General features: G+C 45.2%; 1 protein-coding gene across 1 annotated transcript in view; it reads right to left on the minus strand.

Moving 5' to 3' along the window:
- The window catches only part of PRKCE (protein kinase C epsilon), a 616,913-nt gene extending 591,799 nt beyond the window's left edge, over positions 1-25,114 (minus strand). Inside the window, exon 1 of the mRNA XM_004369495.2 lies at positions 24,432-25,114. Coding sequence (XP_004369552.1) covers positions 24,432-24,779 — 348 coding nt within the window. The 5' untranslated portion in view covers positions 24,780-25,114. The remainder of the gene's footprint in view (positions 1-24,431) is intronic.
- Between the last annotated feature and the right edge of the window lie 434 nt (positions 25,115-25,548).

Here is a 25,548-nt window from a genome sequence, read left to right on the forward strand (position 1 = left end):
AAAGGGAGGGAGGAAGAGATAAAGGGAGGGAGGGAGGGAAGAAGGAAGGAAGGAAGAGATAAAGGAAGGGAGGGAGGGAGGAAGAGATAAAGGGAGGGAGGGAGGGAGGGAGGAAGAAAGGAAGAGATAAAGGGAGGGAGGGAGGGAAGAAGGAAGGAAGGCTTACTCTTCCCTACCCCTCCAACTGTCTCCCACCCGCACCACACCTCACGCTACCAAACCAAAAACCCGTCGCTGCTGCAGTCACACTAAATTATTTTCAGTTTCTCCCTTGAGGTCTCTTATCAAATATTACCTTCTCCCAAAAGCCTTGCCCAACACCACAGGTCGGGGTGGGAGAGGGGGTGGTCAGTGCTCCCACAGCATATACCACAGCACTTTCCACACTGCAAAATCATTGGCCATTTACTTATCTGCCCCCCAACTTGAGTATAAGCCCTCTGAGGTCAGGGCCCATGTCTACCATGTCCCTAGTTATATCCCCAGGGCCTAGTTGGGTGCCTGGCACACAACAGGGGGCTCCCTAATGATTTGTTAAATCTGGAAGAAAAAAGGATGGAGATGTTTGATAACTTCCTCCTTCCCCAAGCAGGGGTAACTGCCCACAGAAGGATGGGTATGTGCTGCTTTTATGCGCCATCTCCTTGGGACTTGGAGCCTTGGTGGCGCAGTGGTTAAGAGCACAGCTGCTAACCAAAAGCTTGGCCGTTCAAATCCACCAGCCACTCCTTGGAAACCATATGGGGCAGTTCTACTCTGTCCTATAGGGTCGCTATGGGTCAGAATCAACTCAACAGCAACGGGTTTGGTTTTGGGTTCCTTGGGACCTGGCCTGAGCTTTTTACTGCTCTATTCATTATCACTAACTTTCATACAATGGAACCATGTGTGTGTCCGGTAGAAAACACACCAAAGGCGAAGATCCTTGCAGCCACTGGATCTGCTTCCTGGGTTTTCTTTGGTATCTGGATCAGAATGTATTTCGTAGCAGAACCATCCCCTTCTATCCACACCCCACTTTTCCTCTCTATGTAAAAATACAATCCTTATTAATGTCATTCTGAACTGCATGTGTTAAGGGAGGAAAAGGCTCGGTATACTTTAAGAAGTTATTAAAATGTTTTAAATTGTTTTGTTACACTTGGTTTGGTTTACAAAACAAAAAACTCTTTCATAGAGCAACACTTCAATCACTGTCATACTTGCCTTGTGAGGCAAACATAAGAAGCAGGCTGCTGGTGGCGGGGTGGGGAGGAACCTACGCAGGTGAGCTATGAAACATCAACCAAGCTGACATCCCAGCAGAGAAGCAACAGGGACTCCATCCTGAAGTTGGGCACTCGCCACTTGTTCTGGTAATGACCCCTCCACTGATGCTATTTCGAGATTCGCAGAAGTTCCTGTGGCCAAGACGGTCCCTCCACTCCAATAATAAAGCAACTTCTCCCCTCCCCTCCCCCGAAAAAGGAAAATCAACAACTGGTGTCTATAAACCACCGTGATTGTAGAGCCAAAGCAGAAAGTCGAGGTAGAGGTGCTGGCAGAGGCTGAGGCTTCTCCTGTCAGAGCATGAAGTAGAGGCAGCAACTTGGAGAAAAGAAGCAAATCCTGAGGTACTTTCATTTCCAAAGCCAGGCCTGACCTCACCCTACCCCAGGCCTGGGGGATGACCACCCCCACCCAGGCCTGGGCTCATCTGTGAGCTGAAGGTCTGCTCCCCAAGGACCACTGGGGATTCCGAGCGGGGCCAGCTGACACGCAGAGGCCTGAACTTTTTTTGCGTGGCCCTCAGCTCAGCCTCTCCCCATCCCGCCCTCCTCCCCACCTAAGATGATTAATGATAACCATGCCAAGTAGACCAGCATGCTGAAAAGGAGCAAGGTTAGAGGGAAGGGAAGGGGCAACCAAACCCGGAAATACGCCACTGAATTTCCCCAAAGCACATGGACCTTAAAACTTGTCCAGATTAGCCAGTGCCCAGGAGAATTTATTAAACGCAACTGTTATGATTCATTCAGATTCACTCCAACTCTGGAATGATAAATGACAGCAAAACTACTGCATTTATTTTCCCAAAACTGGTCACAAGTACTCTCACTGCTCCTGAATAAAAGATGGGGTAAAAACACGAAAGCAAAGACTTAAAAAACAGCATCCGTTTTGTTCACTGCTGGGTCTTTCTGGTCTGGGGAAACATTTTCTGGAAAGCAGATTGCTTAATGTATACCTACAAATGCTTTCTCATGCAGCTCCTATTTTGTTTTTCAACTTACAATGTTCTAGACGGTTCCATTTGCTTGTAATTTATGATGAAGCCGTATCCCAAGATTTGTATGCTTTCTCCCTTGGTCAATCAGCCTCAGAAACTCCTACCTCACCCCTTCCTTTCCTTCTCCAGAATTTAATCAGCATTGAATTGGAATGAAATATATGAATGACTGGAGGAATTACCTGCCTCATTGGGGCAAATGGAAATTAAATATTGGATTTATAACAGGCATAGTCCAAACACAAAATCTTGCCACCTAGTATAATTACTTTGCTGCCCACCTTCTCTCATCCACTTCCCAGGAAAACAGCTTAACCACTTGCTTCACTTTGCCTTGAAGTTCATCAGGACGAGGCCCAGAATTCTCAGAAATGCCTCAATGGTACCAGAAGAGGAGCTTCTACAGATTAACTTAAAGTCTCTTCTCCTTCCACTCCCTCAAAACGTGCCCCACCCCCCTTTTCAGGAAACAATCTCTTTTCCATTTGACTTTCCATAAAGAAGCTGGAATTTTATTTTTCCTTGGCTTCCAATCTGTGCTTTGTACTATGTCATAAAATTCCTCAGTAATTTATGGCCCATTTTTCCTTTAAAGTGGAAAAGCACTAATTTCTCACAGAGGAAAGGAAAAAGCCTCTCAGATATGAGGTAATTGAGAAAGATACCCATTCAGCATAGGTGAGTTGGGTCCTGACCCACTACAAAAGGTTTCTATAAAGACCCCAACCCTTGTCATAGAGTATGGTCCCAGTAATGGCCTGAGCATAAGTGAGTACATGGTTTGAAAGATTCCTCCTAACTGAAAAACCCACCTTCACGTGTCATGGACACCTGAAAATTCCAGAGGTAGAGATGTCACCTTCCGGGTGAAGGACTGCCTCCTTTAAATCACTCTTCCAAAATGCCAGTCCTGTGTAACTGGTTATGTCTGTACACCTCGGTGTGAATGAGTTTATCAGCCAAGAAGAACCCAGGAATCCTGAGTGGGGCCCAGGCTAGGTGGGGCTCTGAAGCAGAAGGACAGGGCATGAAAATGAGAATTCAGTCTTTTCTTCCTTCCCATTTTTGCCAGTCGGTCCCAATGATAACACTCAGATCTCTGCAAGCAGATTTTCTACAATCCTTTTTAATAAACACAAGGAAACGAAATATTGAAATCTGCGTTCAAATAGAGCTAACTAGCAGTAAACAATCTGGGTCATGTCAAGTAACAAATGATTTCGAAAGAGAAAGAGCAAGAGTTAAATTGCACCTGGGTAATATTCACCCTGACCGGATTCAGAAAGGAGAAGGGACCGTGGGCCTCTGGCCTCAGCCCGTGTAATTCTATATGAACGATCTTCCGAACCATAACATTGCTACTGCTTTATAAATGTCACTGGCTAAACTCAGAATGAGGATGATCTCCTAGAATATCATTTAGAAAATTCTGCTAATGAGTGCCCTATTTGCACTCCTATTTTCAAATAAAAACGTGTTCAACCTAAGCTTTTCTCCCTTATTTAGAGTAAGATGCCTATAAACAATGTTTGGGATCCTACTTTTAAAAAAAAAATTACCTTTTACAATAAAAGTATTAACAAGTCAAAACTAATAACAATCCTTCTTTGCCCACCACATTAGTTTCCCTTGATCTACAACCCCAAAGTTATAGCATTTGCCATAAATAGTAGGGGCTAGATCCTAAGACAAGGCTTCCCAAATGAGTTTCAGAGCTATAAGTCTATCCCCAAAACAGTGTTGCATGGTCAAATGAACTTGGGAATACTGCGCACTTAATTGTCATCTTGGTGAGTAATGGAAATTAGCATATTGAAGGCTCTGAGAAGTCCTGCAATTATTGTTTAGCTTTATTTAATCCAGCTTCCCAAATTTACTTGATTAAGGCAATCCTTCTTTTTAGTGTGTATGACCTATTAACATCTTTTATTCTGTGGAATACATTTTGGGAAACTCTGCTCCAAGGGAAGAGTTACAACTCAAAAGGATCTTGCCACTGCAGTAGCCTGACTGAATTACCAAGTAAATGTATCCTGACACTTTAGAGAGTTCTGGAAATGAGGGGGAGAAAAGGACATAACCCAAAGAAAAGGAGAACCTTTCTAAAAACAAATCACCCCCAGTAGGGTATTTATCATCCTCTTGACTATAAAGACCAACCCCAAGGGACAGGCAAATGGTTAGTTCAACCAAACAGACAAGTTTCAACTTTTGCCAGCCAACAGGATGGTCTAATCAATTGCCCCAACCTCAGTCAACACCTGAAGAGCGAATAGAAAAAAACAGATAAATCAATCTCTCTTACTAAAACTTCAAGACATGTTGTATTGTATTAACTCGGTTGTTGTTGTAAGCCACTGAGTCAATGCCAACTCATAGCAACCCTATATGACAGAGTAAAACTGCCCCATAGGGTTTCCCAGGCTGTAATTTTTATGGGAGCAGATCACCAGGTCTTTTCTCCCTCAGTGGGTTCAAACCGCTGACCTTTCCACTAGCCGTCAAGCGCTATATGATCAATAAACTAGCTAGATGGATGGCTAGATGGATGGGGGCGGGGATGGATGGATGGATGGATGGATGGATGGATGGATGGATGGATGGGTGGACGGATGGATGATGGAAAGATGATGCGCTGATGATAATTTGACGCAGTGTTGGATAGTAATACAAGCACTTAACTAGGAATCAGGAAACCTGTTTTCTCATATTCTTTCTGTGTCTACTAAATTTTTTTACTTTGATCAGATCACTTAAGTTCTGAAGGAGGTCTTATATATTTTTTCATCTGTAAATGAGGATTTAATGACTATCTGTTACTAGATAGTAGTCTTTACATTCTTTCGGTTGGAGGGAAATGTTCCATGGACCTTCCCCCAACTTAATCTTACATGAGAGAGAGAGAAAAGGAAGGGGAGAGAATCGGAGCAAGGAAGGAATTTTGGTTCATTTGAATGTCTTTTTAATATAGCTGAAGTGTATAGTGGAAAATGTACAGTTAGAAGTTTTTCTATATTAATACCGTTTCGACCAGGCCCTGAGTCTTCTGGCCCTAGTGTCTTCAGGAGACCACAGGTCTGTGCATGTACAGTAAACAGACCTGGCCTGGAAACCAAAGGACCCAGTTGCTCACTCATCTGCCTCAGCCACCAATTCATGATTTAACTTCCCTGGGTCTTGTCATCCTCAAATGTCGAACTAAGAGGGAGAACATTTATTCTCCACCGTACAAGTTTGATGTGAGAATCAAGAGAAAAAAGTACAAATTGTTGAATAAATGTATTAACAATTATGCAGACCCGTGAGCGGCAAAGCCAAAGTATATTATCTTCCAAAGACCCCACATTCCTGTTCAGAAGGGGCAAAAACTCTCCGGTGCTGGGTACAGTGTAGCTAGTGCCGGGGAAACCCCTCATGTATCACAGGGCATGAAGTGAGCTCTCCGACCTTGAATTCCTGACGCGTCAACCCAGGAACCCTGATGCACCGCTATCTGATACTGAATGCCATTTGCAGACGTTTCAAGAGATGGGGGCTCTGAGAACATAAGGTATTCCAGTTCATCAGGTCATTTCTGCGCCCTGCATTGTTACGGACTTGTTTACCCAGGAATAGTTTAGAAGTAGTTCGTCAGGTTCTTCAGAAGCAGTAGTATATCTTACCCATCCTTCAAGGCCCAGGTCAAAAGTCACCTCCTCCACAAAGCCTTTATCTTCCCGTGGGCAATCCTAACACATCTGTCTCTATGGAACTGTTGGTGTTAGCTGATGGTAACCTTACAGAGTGCTGGGAATCCTGCCTTCTTTACTTTCTTATCTCCATCTGATTGGCACTCATTAAAAGTCTGTTGAATTAGAAATTGTGTTTTAAGCCAATGGTTCTCAAATTTATCTTTTATTAGTATCCACGGTGAGACTCAAGATCATACATGTTTTTGTATAAATAAAACTAAAACTGAAGTTTTATAAGGCAATGTCTATATTGTTCTATTCTATTCCCATTTTGCAAATTGCTGTTTGAATCCACTTAATGGATTTCATGACTAATAGATCCTGACCCATAGTTTGAAAAACAAGGCTCTAGTCAAAACATGCCCTTATTCCCTTTGTCTTATGTCTTTCCCTGTCAAAATGAAAAATAGATCTTCTACAAAAAGCAGATAAAAATCCTAAAGGTTCTTAACTGATTTAAATTTGGAAAGGGTCAAACCAAGCTCACTTGCCTACAACCCAGACTCCATCAGAGAAGGCACATGGTGGCCTTATTAGGTGTGAGTGGGTCTGTCCATAGGGTCACTACTTCAGCCAGCAGTGACAAGCTACTGTCTGGATCATATGGAGTCCCTGGATAGTGCAGATGGTCAATGCACTGGCTGCTAACCAAAAGGTTGGAGGTTGGAGTCCATCCAGAGGTGCCTCAGAAGAAAGGCCTGATGATCTACTTCTGAAAAATCAGTCATCGAAAACCCTAAGGAGCTCAGTTCTACTCTGACACACATGGGGTTGCCATAAGCCTGAATTGACTCGAGGGCAGCAGGTTGTACACATATAGGACTGAGAACTAAAAATGAAACTGGTTATCTTGATTATATGCATTTTGGGTTTACAGATACTGCCAGGTTGCTTTCCCAAAAAGGTTTCACTAATATTGACATAAAGGAGCCCTGGTGGTGCAGTGGTTAACCACTCAGATGCTAATCGAAAGGTCAGCAGTTCAAATCCACCAGGTACTCTAAGGGAGAAAGATGCAGCAGTCTGCTTCTGTAAAGATTTACAGCCTTGGAAACCGTATGGGGCAGTTCTACCCTGTCCTACAGGGTCGCAATGAGTCAGATCCGACTCAGTGGCGATGGGTTTGGTTTTTTGGTTTTAATATGGACATCCACCAACAGGTAGGACAGGACCCAGTTTCCTCTCACATTTCCTGAAACTGACATGATTAGTCTTTTCAAGTGGGCGTTTCTCCCTTCTATACTCCTTCGGGACAGACACCAAGCCCCCACTGCACCCAGCACAGTCCTAAGCACAGAGCAGGGCCTCAGCCACGATGGGGCAGGAGAACAGGCATAGCGCTAAGGAGGACACTCACACGGGATACCAGTGAAGGCATGCTCCACCTGGGTGTTGAGCACAGGCGCTTTGCTATGCTCTCCTAGCACCCAAAAGCTCGTTGCCGTCGAGTCGATTCTGACTCATAGTGACCCTATAGGACGGAGTAGAACTGCCCCATAGGGTTTCCAAGGAGCGGCTGGTGGGTTCAAATTGCCAATCTTTTGGTTAGCAGCCGAGCTCTTAGGGCTTAAAAACATATTCCTGTTGGGCCTAATTTACCTCAGGCTCTGAGGAGGCTTTCACAGTCTAAAAAACTGCTGCAAATCCCACCCACATGGGGACAGCCACGTGACTCCATTTTCCTGCTTGTTTCTGAATCACTGTCTTATCTGTCTTCCTCTCCTTTTTCCCTTAAAATAGTTGGCTTTACGGTTGTCTGTGCGCAGTCATATGATAAGCAGTGATAAAGAGAAATTTTTAAAGAGCCAAGAAGGGATAAGGAAGCAAAGCGAAAGAGACGTGTTCTCTTGTGGGAGGGGGTAGGCTTCTAAGACACCAGTTTCCTAGAAACAAAACCCACAGATCAATTTAAAATCTTCAGCCCCAACAATGAAAGAGTAAAACAGACTGTTGGCTAGAAAAACCCAAATGCTACTCAGTGTTATCAGGAATTTAGGCAGATAAGGTCTGGGGGTTCCCTCTATTCCTCACTGCAAGATAACCTTTATAATCAATTTCTCCATTTGTAAATTACGGGTGTAAATGCCACCCCCTTCCCCAAATCCCAAAGTGGTTCATTATCATTACTTACATATGTGCCACATGTCTCATTTCTCGGAGATACGTTAAATGAGTCTCAGAACCCAATGAGGTAGGCAGAGCCAACAGGACTAGTCCCATTTTACAGCTGAGGCGACTGAAGCACAGAGAGGTGAAGTTTCTTCCCCAAGGTCACACAGCTCATTAGTAGTGAAGCTGAGTTGGTGAAGAATAAATAAGCCAACCATGATGCAGCGCTTGGTGGATATGGATTGGCCTATAAATGCTTGAACGCAGGCAGCAAACACAAACTTGGCAAACCAGAGCCACTTCCTATGTAACTCATTATAATGAAAACTACCATCCGTCCAAGCCTGCCCCCAAGATGAAAAGCACCCCTCAAGCCCCAGCGACCCTCAGATAGATAGAATTAAGGCAAAGAGACTCTTCAGCAACATAATCAGCCCCAACCCACATAACCTACAATTTATTTTTTACGAGAGAATTCTAATAATAATAATACCAGCCAACACTGTCTGTGTGCTTATCATGCGACAAGCACTTTGCTAAGCACCTCACATGCATTCTATTGTTTATTCCAAGCAACACAGTGAGACAGGTATCACTGACCTTGTTTCACAGGTGAAGAAATGAAGGCTCAGAGGGGTTACACAATTTGTCACACAGCTGGCTCCGCGGTGGGCCCAGGATGAGAACCCCGCTCCACCTAACTCCAAGTCCTTGCACTTAACTATAACGCCACCCAGCAAAATGTGGTGGCTGTCCTGCGTTCCTCGTTCACTTTTTTTTAAGTTAAAAAAAAAAAAAAAAAACCAATAATGCTGAAGTAAAAGATAAAACTCCTCCCTATGTGTCCCTCTTGGGCACCGACCAAATCAACAGAGGTAACCACTAACTTTGGCGGCATCTTCCCTTGCTTTTCCTTTGTAAAGGCACATACAGGCATGTGTGCATATGTGTGTGCGTGTGTAATTTTTTTAATACTGCATACTACTCTGCCAGGTGCCTGAATGGCACAAACAATTTATGCTCAACTACTTGCCTAAAGGTGGGCGCTTGGAACCCACCCAGAGGCACCACGGAAAAAAATCCTGGCCATCTGCTTCCGTAAAGATTACAGCCAAGAAAACCCTATGGGGCGGTTCTACTCTGTAACACATGGGGTCGCTATGAGTCAGAATCAACTCAACGGCAACGGGTTTGGTTTGGACTACTCTGTCACGGAAGGAAGAACACCCCGTACGTATCTAAAGAACATTATTACTTAGGTAAATATTAATATAATGTAATATTAAGATTGATTCAGTCTATCAAGCATCTCTTATATGCCAGGGAATATGTCGTGTTAGCACAAAAAACCAAACTCGTGGCCGTCAAGTCAATTCCAACTCATAGCAATCTTACAGGACAGAGTAGAACTGCCCCATAGGGATTCCAAGGCTGTAATCTTTACAGAAGCAGACGCCAGATCTTTCTCCCACGGAGCACACTGGTGGGTCTGAACCACTGACCTTTCAGTTAGCAGCCGAGCGCTTTAACCACTATGCCACCATGGCTCCCTAGCACAAAAAGGCAGGAGCTTTTCCTCTCAAAGACCTTTTCTGTCTTTGCTAGAGAACAGAGAAAGTATCTGATCATCAACGCAAGACATCAATTTTAAGTGGAGGGCACAAACAGGCAATGTTAGAAGGAGTTCGCGGGCCAAAGAGCTGTAGCCTGAGAGTTCTGGGAATGAGCCCCCAAGAAGGAAGGAGATTTGAAAGTGGTTAGAGGATTCCAGGAATGGGCACTTGGGGAGACAAAGCACAAAGAAGAGAAAGAAAGAAGTTGTGAAGGGTGGACAGAAACAAGGCCCCATGGAGGAGATTGCTAGCATGGAGGATGAGGGAGCCCCTTAGCAGAAAATGAGGTGGGGATGGATTTGGCCTGTACACCATGCCGGGCCCTGAATGTCTGGCTGAAAAAATGAGGCTAGACTCCATCTTGGGAGCAACTGATGGGACAGACGGGGGAAGGACAAATCTGAAATTCAAATTTAACTGGGCAGCTTGTATGTTATCCAGTAAACAAGCTCCGGACACCTGAAAGAGGATGGGATGGGTGTCACACAGCACAGGAGGATACAGAGGGAGCCTGGGTGCCGAAGACAAACCTTTTTTTAATTTCCTTCAAGATACGATGAGGGCACGTCGGCAGAAGCTCATGGAGAGTGCACAGAGGTGGTGCTTAAATGCACAAGCTCTTCACCTACATTCTTCTCGTTTAATCCACAGGGCAACCCCACAACCTAGGAAGCATGACTATGACTCATCCCTTTTCGTAAATTAGGAAACAAAAGCTTGAGGAGGTTAAGTGAATTTTCTCAAAGTCATAAGGCTACAAAACAGAAAAACCAGGCCTCCTGCTCCGGGGTGACTTGAGGCTGTGAAGGAGGAAAAGAATTTACACGGTTAAAGAGGAAAAGAAAAGACAAACCTCTCGGAACTGATCTTAAAGAAGGTCAGATGAGGTATCTGCTATATTTATTTTTGTTACTTAAAGGTAAATTATACAAACTGAAATGTGAACTCACAAACCAAGGGTCTTAACAAAAAAAGAATAAGTAAATGAATAGTTATTTATGAGTGTACAGTAATCTTTTCAAAAGGCTGGCTATTCTTTAACTCTTGTTACCAGTAACCAGTTATCAAGTCGACTCTGACTCATGGTGACCCCATGTGTGTCAGAGTAGAACCGTGCTCCATAGGGTTTTCAATGGCTGATTTTTGGGGAAGTAGATCACCAGGCCTTTCTTCCAAGACACCTCTGGATAGACTCAAACCTCCGACATTTCGGTTAACAGCCGTGCGCATTAACTATTTGCACCACCCAAAGACTCCTAACTCTTGTTAAAAAACCCATTGCCATTGAGTCAATTCCAACTCATACTGACCCTACAGGACAGAGAAGAACTCCCCCATAAGATTTCCAAGGAGCAGCTGGTGGATTCGAACTGCCGACCTTTTGGTTAGCAGCTGAGCTCCTAACCACTACTCCACCGTCCTGGTCAGAAGCAAAGCCCTACTTTCTAAGTGGAGCACCTTTGTGCACTGCTCACATTTGGGCCACGACAACAGAGCAGCCGGTATACATTGCATTAGAGGTTGGGCTTATATAAGACACACATGGTAGGAAAATAAAGTCAGCTGCTTTGGCCCAGAGACATGGGATGAGCGCCTGGGCCACAGCAAGGCAGGCTGTAAAAAAAAGCCTCAACCCTCAGTGACCACACTAGCACCACAAACTAATGCAGGTGATGTTCAGGTCAAAAGGCAATGCCGTCTCTGCTTTCTAAAATGCAAGAGGGAGCAATGTGTCACGTATGCCTAGTCACTGGGACCAAAACCAGCCCGAGGGTAGGTAATCCATGCTCCCCCACTGCCTGCCCCAGGTTTCACCGAAGAAGGGCCAGTGGAATTCGACTCCTGTACTCTTGGAGTTGGAATTCACCAAACACAATTCCTGTTGCTAGCTCATTTCAGAGACAGAAGGAAGTTGAAGCTCGAAAACGTTCTGCTTCGCAACTCCTGAGTCGGAATCAATAGAAAAATTAGTAATTGTTGAACAAAATCTGCAGGCACAAGCACAATTTTGCCAGTATCTAATAGTAAATATTAGTTGCAGATAATGTAAGTACCAATAATAATCAATTACCACTTCTCTAATATCACAATAAATCTACAAGATAGATATTATTCCCACTTTACAGATGAGGAAACTGGTCCAGATTGGTTAAATAATTTGCCCAATATTGTGCAGCCAAAAATTAATTAAACTAGAATTCAAACTCAAGATTGACTGATTCCAAAGACCATACCATTTTTATTAGATCCGTTGCTTGGACAAGCCACCACCCATTACATGAAGGACGCTACAAACCTATTCTCCATCTCTATCAGGCCTACTAAGAAACAAAAGACAATTAACTGGGAAAGCAGCATGGACAGCTGTGGTTAGTACCAGAATACATTTCCTTGATAACCAAGAGTCCAATATATCATGAGTGATTTTGCTAAACATTGTGTAAGCCCACCTCCCAGTAAAGCAACGTTGAACAGATGGCTGGCTAGTTGGTTGGCTGGCTGGATAGATTAATGAATGAGTATCCATTCTACCCACTGTTCCCTTCTCTGGATAACTTTTTTTTTTTTAATGAAGCAAGTACCTTTGATCACATTTCTACTTTAATCTCATTGGTCTCCTGACTGCCTTCTGAACCCAAAATGCTAAAAAAATTGCTTGTCCAACATTTTTCATGATGTTCTTCTCCTAATTTAGAAGGGTCCCCTTCCCTAGTCTATCCAGATCCCATAATCTTCAAGGTCTCCAATGTTCCCATGAAGCCTCTGTCAACTATTAGAACCCACACTAATCCCCTCCTCTCCTTTGAACTCCCACAGTTCTTTGAATTCAATTACTGTTTCATAAAAGGTGTTAATCTTGACTCCCCAAATGGCCCTCTTGGGGAAGGTCTATTCTTTTATTTAATTCTATAGTGTTTTTCAAAATGTGTCCACAAAATACTAGCTGTATGTGATGCTAATAATTTTCCACAAATAAGAGCATTCTATGATGAAATGAGTTTGGGAAATATCTGGTTAAACAGAGGTGTACAAGTCCCTTTGCTATACGACCTCTCAGAGTCTTTAATATACTAATGAGCATTTGGCTTCTTAACATCTCCCAACCTACTTGATCACAGAGACCTGAAAACACGTGAAGCTCCTACTCTTGACAAGACATTCTGGCAAAAACTGGTCGATTACATGCTCCATCCTTGCTGATTGATTGATGATTCTCTCTGTTGCCTAAAATGGTTTAGATAATCATCAGTCCCAAAGGTAGGGAGATGGATTCATAGACCCTGCATTCTAGAAATTCTGTTTATTTTCGGAATACACTTTGAGTGGCTCGATGATACAGAGAGAGGGCTCCATTTTAAAAATAAACTTATTTTTTTGCGGGTAGGCCTTAAACACTAAGGAAAGAAGCCAGCTATCAAAATAGCTTTGTGATTTCGATGGCAGTAACGAAAAAGGAAAAAAGTAGAAGCTGGCAGTTTTGCAGGGGAGACAAGACAGCTTCATAGAGAACAGTAAAGATAAAATATTATGAAGTGCTAGGCTGAGCACAGTCAAGGCCCCAAATGTACATTAGGAGAGCCATGTCAGGACCATTATTAACAAGGGCCTTACAGAGCATCCAAACTACGCTACCTCCTGATTTCACAGATGTGGCATCTAAGATCCAACACCACTGATTAACAGGAGTCACTTGACCCCTTGTCCAATAAATATCCCAGGGAAAGGAAAACGTATGAGCCAATCCAACCCTGAAGTGGTGAGGCCTACATGTCCCCAGGCTCTGAGAGGGTTATGACGAGCTCTCCTTCTTAGTTGTTACTTTACCTACCATTCCAGCGATGTTAGAGTCCCTGGGTGTGCAAACTGTTAACATGCTCAACTGCTAACCGAAAGGGTAGAAGTTCAAGTCCACCCAGAAGCATCTCAGAAGAAAGGTCTGGCAATCTACTTTTGAAAAATCAGCCATTGAAAACCCTGTGGAGCACTGTTCTACTCTGACATACATGGGGTCACCATGAGTTGGAGTCAACTCGATGGCAATTCATCTTATAGTTAAATTACTCCTTGATTAATATTGTGTCTCCTACTAGATTATATGCTCCATGAGAGCAGAGACCAGCTCCTGTCATGCTGCCTGGCATACAAGGTATTCCATAAATATTTGCTAAACAGATGATCCCTCGTGATGCAGTGGTTAAGCATTAGGCTGCTAACCAAAAGGTCGGCAGTTGGAATCCACCAGCCACTCCTTGGAAACCCTACGGGGAAGTTCTACTGTGTCCTATAGGGTTGCTATGAGTTGGAATTGACTCAATGACAGTGGGTTTGGTTTTTTTAGGGGGTTAGGGTTAAATGGATGAAAAAAATGGCCAGAACAATAAATGAGCACACCACACTGTCCATTGGTTAGAATCTTTTATGGGTTCCATCATCTTTCCTTCCGGCACTGTATTAGATGGTAAACTAAGAGCAGAATCTAAGTCAGTCTGATTAAAGAATGCTGTCTATTTGAGCTTCTACAAGACAGAACACCCAAAGGCAGCATTTCATTCAACCAGCCAATGAGTGAGTAGGTTCCAAGGACTTCCTGAGTGACTCTGATGGGAGAGCAGGGTGGGAGGGGGGAGAAGAGATACTTCTTGACCACAGGACACTTTCATCGGGTTGGGAAACAAAGACTGACACCAAACCAAACCAAACCCATTGCCATCGAGCCGATTCCGACTCATAGCGACCCTACAGGACAGAGAAGAACTGCCACGTTGGGTTTCCAAGGAGCAGCTGGTAGATTCAAACTGCCGACCTTTTGGTTAGCAGCTGAATGCTTAACCACTGCACCACCCGGGCTCCATAAACTAATAAATAAATAACACTTATTTCAGGAGGACAAAAGCAAGATCAAAGACTATTTCTTTTCCTCCATCATTAATTACAGATTCGTCCACCATGATTTTTCTAAACTCTTTGTGAACCTGATTACACTTTTACTCTGCTCTACCCTCTTGGGGTCAGGAGCTCAAAGAGTTTACTCCTTGCTAACCAATAAAGGTGTCTTTTCATTAGCTTGAAACTACCTTCCAGAGACTTCAAGGTGAGGGAGAGACGATGGGAGGGGTGGGTGAGGAGGGGAGGCTCATTCCAGCACTTGGATTTGGTGCCAGGCTCATGTTTCCCCTCTTCCCTCTCAGGCCCGATTTTTAAAGAGCTCAGTCATATTCCCCCTGGAGTTTTAATTTTGTTTAGATGTCGGTGAGCTACAATGACAACAGTATGTTCCTGTTCTCTTGGTCCCCCCAGCACAGTACAGAGTTTTGGCCACTTCTTGTGGTTTCTGCCAGGAAACTAAATTTCCAGCAGGTGCAGCCCTGCTGATTAGCACTATAATAGACCGTAATTACTTAACAAGCCCGTATATACCCGGAGGAACTTGGAGAGAAATATAATGTTTTGCCAAGTGTAGCTTTTATTTATGTAAAATACTGCAGGCCTGCTCTGGAGTTCTTTGAGCCTAAGAGAAACCCCTGGAAGCTTTGTCTCACATGCTTCAATGAGCCCTGTGAGTTCAGGCCCCAGGATTGCAAATTTCATTTCTTACTGCTGCCACTATGAAGGGTTTTGTATCTAAAGTGTGTGTGGTGGGGGAGGGGAGGAGGCATCGGCATCTTGTGATTACCTTATGAGAATATCAGCTCGATTATAAACTGTGCAAACTGGCCACAGCACCTTGCACCCAGAGGGTACACAATTCCTACTTCTAGAAACTTCCGAGTTGATTGCACCTAGGGCATCACAGAAATAATATAGCATATTCTCCTAAGAACATCTTCAGGAATCTTACAGAGTTTTCTAAAATAAAACATCCTCTCCTTCTTCTTTCTTCTCCTTGCTTGTTTCAGCGGCACAGAAAGATTCTTTTAGGAATTCACTCAACTGCCTACCATCCTGGCCTTCCCAAGTAAATTTCCTACTCCCTGGAGGCAAGAGCTACACCGTACACAAGATTTGTTTTATCAAGCCCCCAATAGCTACACAGTGCTAGATCACAGTATGTGCTAGCGGAAGACATACTTGCTTAATTCACTTCATTCATTCATTCACCAATGTGGCAGGCACTGTTCTGGAAGCCAAGAATATGGCAGGTGAGCAGACAAAAACTCCTGCATTCATAGAGCTTCTGCCTGGTGTTAGAGATAGACAATAAACAAGATAAGTAAGAAGAATATAAAGTACATGAGGTAGAGCTAAGAGCTAAGGAGCAAAAATAAACCAGGAAAGGAACATAAAAAGTGTCAAGGAGAAAGGTGAAATTTTAGACAGGATAGCCAGAAAAGGCCTTACTGAGAATGTAACATTTGAGTCAAGACTTGAGCCATGAGGCTCTCTGGGGAGGGAGCTGTTTTAGTTGTCTAGTGCTGCTATAACAGAAATACCACAAGTGGACAGCTTTAGCAAACAGAAATTCATTTTCTCACAGTTTAAAAAATTCATTGCTGTCGAGTCAATTTTGACTCGTAGCAACCCTGCAGGACAGAGTAGAATTGCCCCAAAGGGTTTCCAAGGAGCAGTTGGTGGATTTGAACTGCCAACCTTTTGGTTAGCAGCCAAGCTCTTAACCACTGCACTACCAGGGCTCCTCTCACAGTTTAGGAGGCAAACTCAGGGTGCTGGCTCGAGCGGAAGGCTTTCTCTATCAGCCTGGAGGAAGGACCTTGTCTCCTCTGAGCATCTGCTCCTGGGTGATCTGCATGTCTTGGCATCTCTCTTCCCTCATTTCTGCTCTGCTTGCTTGTTTAATCTCGTTTATATCTCAAAAGAGATTGACTCAAAACATACCCTACACTAATCCTACCTCAGTAACATAACAAAGACAACCCATTCCGAAAAGGGATTATAACCAGAGGCCTAGAGGTTGGAAATTACAATACATTTTTTTTTTTTTTTTTTTTGGCGGGGGGTGGGAGAACACAATTCAATCTATAACAGGAACATTCTAGAAAGATGGACTAGCAAGTGCAAAAAGACTGAGGCAGAAGCATGTTGAATATGTATAAGAGATGTCAAGTGTGCCAGTATGGCTGAAGAGGCACGAACAAGGTGAAAAACAGGTGATGGGGTCATGGGTTCAAAGAGGTCACAACAGCAGGCCTGACCATGTTGGGCCTTGTACATTACGGTAGAGATTTAACTCTCTGACCTTTGGGGGATTTGTGAGCAAAGTGACATGATCTTATTTATGTATGCCTCTGGCTGCTGTGATAAGAATAGAATGAAGTTGGGCAAGGTGGAACCAGTCCGGAGGCTGCTGAAATAAACCAGTGTGAGTTGGTAGCGACTGGGGCCAATCTGGTGTCAGCACAGGTACTGAAAATTATTCGATTTGGAATATATTTTGCAGACAGACACAACAGATATTGCTGCTGGATTAGACATGGGGAGTGTGAGAATGACAAGTGCTAACAATGGTTTCTCAGGGTTTTAGGCCTGAGCAATTGGAAGGATGATGCTGCCACTTCTCAAGATTGTGAGGACTGTGGGAGGCATAGACTGGGTAGGGCAGAAAATCAGGTGTACAATTCTGGACATATTGAGTTTGAGATGCCCTGCGAGTGGAGATGACAAGAAGGCAGGAACATATACGAGTTCTGGGGTTCAAGGGCAAGTATGGGCTGGCATTAGGAATTTAGAGTCACCAGCACTGAGAATGCACTTAAAGTCATGAAACTGGATGGAATCGGTTCAGTAAAATCAAAATACCAGCCCCCAAATATCCCCCATTTTCAATTACCCGTCAGCTTCAATAAATAATTAACCTTTGGCTACGGTGGCCACAATTCCTAGACTTTCTGAAACAATCACCTTTCAAGTAATTGTCTAATTTTCAAAAAGGCCACTTGTTAAAAGTGTAACTAAATTTATTTTTAGACTATGTAAGACTTTTCATATAAATACATTCACAAATCAGGGAGAGAAATAGCTTTCACTGAACCATATGTTCAGATTTAAGACTCTAAAACTATGAACACAGACACATAATTCTTCAAACGTTAATAAAATTGCTAATATGCACGTATTGTGGCCAGGCCCTGTGCTAAGAGATTTACGTAGATTCCCTTATTTTATTCTCACAACATTCCTAAAATGGGAAGAACTATTACATTTCCGTTTTCCAAAAACCAGTTGCCGTCAAGTCAATTCTGACTCATAGCAACCTATAGGAAGGACAGAGGAGGATCCCTGGTGGCACAGTGGTTGAAACACTTGGCTGCTAACCTTAACCTAACCTTAATTCGGCGCTTCGAATCCACCAGCCACTATGTGGAAGAAAGACGTGGCCATTTGCTTCGGTAATGATTACAGCCTTGGAAACCCTATGGGGCAATTCTATTCCGTCCTACAGGGTCACTATGAGTCAGAATTGACTCGACGGCAACGGGTTTTGTTCGGTTTTTTAATCTTTACAGAGGCAAACTGCCACATCTTTCTCCCACATTCCCATTTTACAGATGAAGAAATAGGCGTATAGAGCTTAAGTCACAGGTCCAAAGTTACACAACTAGAAAGTGGTGGAGGCACCCTGTACTGAGAGCTCACTGATTCCAGGGCGAGGGGCCCACTGAGGCACTAGGGAACTGGGGGTCTCCGATATTTGCTAAATCCTGCTGCTGGTCAAAGGCACCAAGAAGACGAAAAGGGGCAGGCAAGGCTTGATTGCTCACGAGGGCCCCGGAGGCCATCTCAAGCCCTCTGGGGCAAGAACTGACCCTGAGGGTAGTTATTAAATAACCAATTATGCACCAAGGGGAGCAATATTTAATTAGACAGTAAGTATCACAGGAGTAGAGAAAAGGGAGAGATCTATGTGAACCTCAGCTGCGGGGGCACAAATTCAGGGTACAGGTGCACCCAAAGAAGGCGTTCTTTCCATTTAAATGATAATGCAACGTTTCAGAACTCCTCCAAGAAGATTTACCTACAAGTCTCTGGAAGACAGAGAAATGCCCTTAAGTAGTATATACCAACCGGTGGTCAGCCCACCATCAGTATTAGGCTCAGCAAGGGTGGTGTTTAACCCCTACAAATGTTCCCAGGTTGTACCTTGGCTGTTAGAATCCAAACTGCCAGCCCCCACTCACCCTCGTATACGCATTATAAGAATCACCCCCAAGTGATTCTGGCGGGCCCAGAGCCTAACTTCTGGGGGGAGGAGGGGAGTGGGAGAAGGCTATCTGCAAGTGGGCTACTTTGGAATTATGAAACACAAATACATCTCGTGTCCCATTCCTTGCCAAAGGAGACCTCCAGACTGAAGAAAAATATTTTCGAGACTGTGAAAAACTGGTCTTGCATAACATTCAATCAACTCTGTAAAAGCCCTCGCTAGCACCAGCCCCAGGCTACATTTAGGGGATATAAGAATGATAATTGTAGTAGTTAAACATTCCTTCAGTGTTAAACCAATTCAAGATGAGTCCATTCCAACTCTTGCTGACCCCATGTGTGTCAGAGTAGAACTGTGCTCCATAGGGTTTTCAATGGCTGATTTTTCAGAAGTACATCTCCAGGCCTTTCTTCCACAGTGCCTCCGGGTGGGTTTGAACCACCAACCTTTCGGTTCGTGTTCAAGCCCTTAACCATTTGTGCTACCCAGGGAATCCAGCATCCCCTCACCCCCAAGAAGCCCATTGTTATTATAGGAAGGTACTTTTACATCATCCACTTTTTAAAGACGATGAAACAGAAACACAGAAAGGTTAAGTAGCTTCCTCAGGGTCACACAACTGGTAGGGGCAGAGACAGGATTCGAACTCCAAGCAGCCTGACTCCAAAGCTATGCCCTTAAGAGTTCTACTGAGACCCGTTGCCATCGAGTCGATTCCAACTCATAGAAACCCTATAGGACAGAGTAGAACTGCCCCATAGGGTTTCCAAGGCTGTATATCTTTACGGAAGCAGACTGCCACTTCTTTCTCCCGCGGAGCTGTTGGTGGGTTCAAACCACCAACCTCTAGGTTAGCAGCCGAGGACTCAACCACTATGCTACCAGGGCTCCTTGGCCCTGCTGAACCACCTTTCAAAAGATGACATTTTGCCATTACCACTGTATTATGAGCTTCTTCTACACGATGAAGCAAGGGAGTGATACAAACCAAAGCTGTCTTCAGAAGTAGGGGAGGAGGAGGAAGAGGGAGTTGAGTTCAGTATATAGACTATTTAGGAAGCACAGGGGTTATAACGCTTGGTTGCTAACCAAGTCGGCAGTTCAAACCCACCAGGGGCTCCTTGGAAACCCTATGGGGCAGTTCTACTCTGTGCTATAGGGTTGCTATGAGTCGGAATCGACTCTAGGGCAACCGGTTTGGTTTTTTGCTAGTTTGTTCGTTTTATAGGGCAAAATCAAGCTGTAGCCTGCATGCCAGCCCTCACCCTGCTCCCTTCTCCCCATATGACCTAAATGCAAACGCAACTCCATCCAATATTTACTCAGCCTCTGGTTCTAACATTAATCCCAATCCTTCTACTTTATGCAATTAGGCTTATAAATCTTGCTTTAAGAATGATAAAAAACCACAATAATTACTATCACATTTCAGGATATTCTATACCCTAAAGCTTGCTACATTAATTATCTGAGGCCCTCCCCACCCACAGTTTCTGTTCTAGCCCAGTGTTTCTCAAAGCACGGTCTGGTCAGAATCATGAGGACAGCTAGTTAAAAATGTGGATCCCTAGCACTCACCCCAAACCCCAGAATCAAAAGCTCTGAAGGCAGAATCTGAGGATCTATATTTTTAACACCCTCCCCTAGTGATTCTTCTGCATATCAAAGTCTGAGTAGTGTTATTACCTAGCTCTTGGAAAACCCAGCTATCCCGATGGTATTTACCGGGATTCTGCTTCAGGCACAAGCGGAATCTTCTCTTCCCTCTGTGATGAGCTTTCTCTAAAGCAGCTCCCTTTGTCATCCCAACTGAAACGTCTCTCATTATCTGGAGAATAATTATCTCAGAAAGGCTTTTAAACATTCTATAATCTGGCTCAGCTTTCTAAACTTCCTCCTGCTCCAGAGTTTCCAAAGTGTGGCCCCCATATCATTAATGATTTTAAGAGGTACCTGAGATGAACTTCTTTTCTTTTCTAGAGGCTGCATGCTTATTTTAATGTGAATGAAGGCAAATTATAAGTACAATATCTGAACCCATGGTTTCACTACTACTGGGGCTCAAAAGGAAGCCAAGTGGAAAAATAAAGAGTAATTTTTTCAAAAATATTAAGTAAATAATAGCACAGGTGACACGCAGATAAAAGCCCACACAGATACAGCAGAGGCTTAAATTTGGGAAACCTTGTCCTGGTCCTTTCAAAGGGGAACCTTCAGTTTCAGCTATGCTTGTTCATTCTCCAATCCCAACCACAGGCTTTCTCTACCTTTATTCTGGCCCTGTCCATACCTAGAATGTTGTCTCCTCTTCTAGATAACTGGAGCCCTGATGGCACAGTGGTTAAGAGCTTGGCTGTTAACCAAAAAGGTCAGCAGTTCGAATCCACCAGCCGTTCCTTGGAAACCCGGTCTGTCCCATAGGGCCACTATGAGTTGGAATCAACTGGACGGCAATGGGTTTGTTTGTGTGTTTTTTTTCCTAGATAACTATTTAAATGTTACCCAACATTTCAAGTCCAGTTGCGGTCCTGCCTCCTCCCTGGTACCCTCCTGGATTCTTCCTGCTCTCCCAGCATACTCTGTTTCTGAACGTTTTTAACATACTGATGGTACCACTTATTTGGAATCTAATTGCTACTTAAATGTTTATGTGGATCTGCTTAATGTCATTTCCTAGTGAAATAGAAGCCCCTTGAGAGCAATGCAGGGCCTCTTTTACCTCTGATTACCTACAGTGCTAAACCTCCCCGGTTGGATCTGAGCACTTAGTGAAGACGTGTGGATTCAACACGGAGTTGGATTAAATGTTCCACAGCAATGAGAGGAGCAGCTGTTTCTTGCCCTCCTCATCTCCGAGCTTCAGGCCACAGTTCTTAACCACACCCTAGAAAGGACAGATCTTCATCACTGCTAGGTAAGGAGCACACAGGCCTGAACTCTGGAAATTCTACCCAGAGGTGTGATTCTGGGGTGTAGCCTGGCTGGTGAAAAGGGGAAAGGTGACCTCAATCAGTCCACTTGCAACTTCCTGGGCCAGCTACCTTTGCTGATGCACCCCTCTTTTCAGTCTTGAGATGCTAGAGTGGCCACAACATCCTCCAGTAAAAAGAACATTGGATGAGGGGTCAGGACCAGCTCCACTACTCGATGCACCGTATGACTTTGGGCTTCACTGTATTTCAAGTTTTTCAGTCTGTCCGGTACCTGTCATACGTAATTTACACTTAGTATAGACTTGACGGCACTGGGTTTATAAGGCAATTTGGCTGCTAACCAAAAGGTCGGCAGTTCAAATCCACCAGCCGCTCCTTGGAAACCCTATGAGGCAATTCTACTCTGTCCTACAGGGTCACTATGAGTTGGAATTGATTCAACAGCAATGGTTTTGGGTTTTTTTAACAAGGCAAAAGAGATAATGATTTTGAAAACATCATAAAAACAGCACATAAATCTACAGGGGGAGTAGAGTGGGGGGCATTAGGCAGGTAGTGGGTAACAGGAGGTACGGGCCCTCCTTCCAACCCCTCTTTGCTTGTCATGTGGCCATGGGTACCCACCTGGCTTCTCGAGGACTCAATTTCCTTATCTCTTACACCTGCCTGTGGACTAGTGGTCTAGGGCCAAGTCCAGTAGGCTTTTCAGAACCTTAGAGGACGGTAGCCAAGCACGTACTGCTGACCGCACACTTCAATAAAAGTGCTGAAGGGTGGGCATGGTGCCCTGGTCCACCCGGGGTTTGGGTGGGCCACAGTGAAGCACCACCAGATGCTGGGACACTCTCCCGTGAACCAAAATCTACTGTGGGAATAAACACAGACCTGCGCTCATCCTCTCTGCGCCCAGCCTGCTGCCCAAGCCCCTGCACCTGTAAGCACAGCAAAAGGCCCCATCTCCTCACTACCAGAGTTATGGGTTTTTCTTCCCTCGCTTATTCTATGAAAAACAAACAAACAGCAATAAAAGTTCAAAGAATATTAAGGTTTTCAGTATTAAGGTCTGGCTCTCAAATTAGTTATCCCTTCAGCCCCCCATCAGACAAGCACAGCTTACAAGAGTAAAGGACTTTAAAGGCCATATGTGTAAAAAAAATGGGGAATGTGTGTGAACCCTGGTGGGGGGCGGGGGAGGTGAGGGCCACTAGGAAATGAAATGGCACTGTGTTCTTTGGGATTCCATAAAGGTTTGCCTGCTTCCCAAAGTGTAAGCCACGATTCTCTTAGGATGCACCCATGTGGCTTGTTGGAGCTTCCTGGTTAAGAACCGTAACCATGGTTTCAGGCAGGCTACATACATCACATCCCTGAGCATAAAGAGAACAGGCTTTTCATATTTTCCCCTAAAACTCTATCTCCTATAAAAAAAATGTTAAGGACATACGCCAAGGTGATTCGTATGCAACCTCTGACACCTGGGATACTGATGGGAAGAGGGAAGGTTTTTTTTTTTTGTTTTTTTTTTTTTCAGTAATTAGAAGGTGATTCTTCTTCATCTCTCCATGAGGATCTTATATCTCTCTTTCTGTGTAGAATCCAAAGGACCCTGAAAACATATACACCCATAGCACACCTGCTCTTCACAGAAACAAGCAATAAACCTGAAAATAACAGAAAATCCATTTCCGAATTTAACACCTTCCCTCCAAGAAGAGCCAAACCAAGCTTGCTTCTCCCTGCTTTTCCAGGGTGCCAAGGTTGAATGCATTTGGCTGATAGTACATTGATGGAGGCCTGTTTCCAATTCCCTATTATTTTGACAATGTAATCAATTAACTCGGTCTTGGTCTTAGAATAGTATCTCATTGCACATGATCTTGAAAATCAATACAGGGCAACAATATAACTTTAAATAGGATTCAAAGTACTGACTTCCAATTACCCACAAGCAAAACCATTTTTAAAATACAGCATTCATTCTGGACGGATGGGACATGAATTGGGCAGAACAAACTCGGCTGATGTTTCTGGGACCGTAGAGGGGACATCCCGGAAAACACATTTTTCTCCCTGTGTTTCAGAAGATGAGCAAACCGCTATGCAGTAGAATAGAAACAAGCAAGCTTCCTCCCCGGAGAGAAAAATAAAGCAACTCCTCACTCCGCTACGCAGGACAAAGCCAGGACGTGCAAGAAGCCTTCAGCCTAAGGCTCCACGTGCCTCTCCAAGGACCGAGGGACCCACCCACACACAATCACACACCGCCAGCCCACCGCGCGCCTACGAAAGGCGCGGGATCCTGGACCAACCGATCCTGTAGCACCAATGACCCCGGGCTCTCCCAGCTTGTGAGCCCCCTGCACCATCCGCCGGCTGGAGGGGGCGGAGGGGACAAAGGGCAGTATCCTCTTTCCGATTCTCGGCTTCCTTGCCCCAATACCTACTTCTCTCCAACTACGAGGCGGAGTATGCCTCACCAAGGAAACTGAGACTTACAAACACACTCATACCCCAGACGGCATTAAATCCCCGTGTTCCATGACCAAAGGCAAGGCCAGCGCTTCTTCTCCCGGGACCCCACGGTCAGGCTCCTGGCCGGGAGGCACTCCGACTCACCCAGTCCTCGAAGTGGCGGCTCCCGTTCTGCAGCAGCTCCTCGAACTGGATGGTGCAGTTGGCCACGAAGTCGTCGTAGCCAATGGGGGCATCGTGGAAGACGGCCAGCTCGATCTTGCGCCCATTGCACACGTCGGTGACAAACTCGTCGTGCCAGGCCGGGCTGTTGGTCTTCTGCTTGGTGGCCGTTTGGCCAATGCGCGAGTCGTCAACGTTGAGGGCGATGTAGGGGTCGAGAAGGAAAGTCTGCGGCCGGGGTCCCACCGCATGGCGTAGCGACCAGGCTGTGGGCTTCAAGCTCACAGCCTCGCAGATTTTAATTTTAAGAAGGCCATTGAACACTACCATGGTCGGGGCAGGGAGAGGGGCCGGGGTCACTCTGTCTGCCCCGAGGGCAGGAAGGGAAGAACCGACGGCCCGGCGCTCCAAGGCACCGGGACCCCTGGGTCCCCTCTTGCCCCACCGCGCACACTCCCTACACCTTGTAGTGTTGCGCCCTGGCGCGGGCGATTCTCAGCGAGTGCATGTATTTCCTCGCCCGGCTCCTAACGGAAAACACTGAGGGGGGGAGAGCTGTGGGACGTCCGTGTTTGGCGCAAGTCTCTCCCCCCCCACCACCACCAGCAGCACCTCCAGAAGAGAAGGAGACTAGCTGTCCTCTCCGCTGCAAGCCGCCGGGGCTGCCTCCGCCTGGCTGGCTCTCTGGGTCCGTGCAGCGGGAAGCGGGCGCCGCGCCCAGCGCTTACCTACCTTTGCGAAACATAATCCCCGGGAAATTTCGACTCCCGGAAGGGGGGCGCACGGTGGGATGAGGCAGGGATGAGAACCGGGGGCGCAGAATTCAACCCGGATCCTCTTCGCACACCCAGCGCTTGCCTCTGACCGCGCGGGGCGGGGGATGGACCAAGGGATGTTCGGTCTATCCGGAGGGATGCATGTCGAGAGGAAATGGTCCTCCACGGAGACAAATTTTTTTAAAAAATCCACAAGCCGCACGCCCGGCCCCGCCGCCGCCTCCACGGCGAGGCAGCGCCGCGCCGCAGTCGGCGATCGGGAGACGCCAAGAGCTCGGAATCTCACATCCGCGCGGGCTGCGGAGCCGGGGTGGCCGCCGCTC

The sequence above is a fragment of the Trichechus manatus genome, unplaced genomic scaffold (genome assembly GCF_000243295.1).
Source record: "Trichechus manatus latirostris isolate Lorelei unplaced genomic scaffold, TriManLat1.0 scaffold00005, whole genome shotgun sequence".
Classification (NCBI taxonomy): Eukaryota; Metazoa; Chordata; class Mammalia; order Sirenia; family Trichechidae; genus Trichechus; species Trichechus manatus.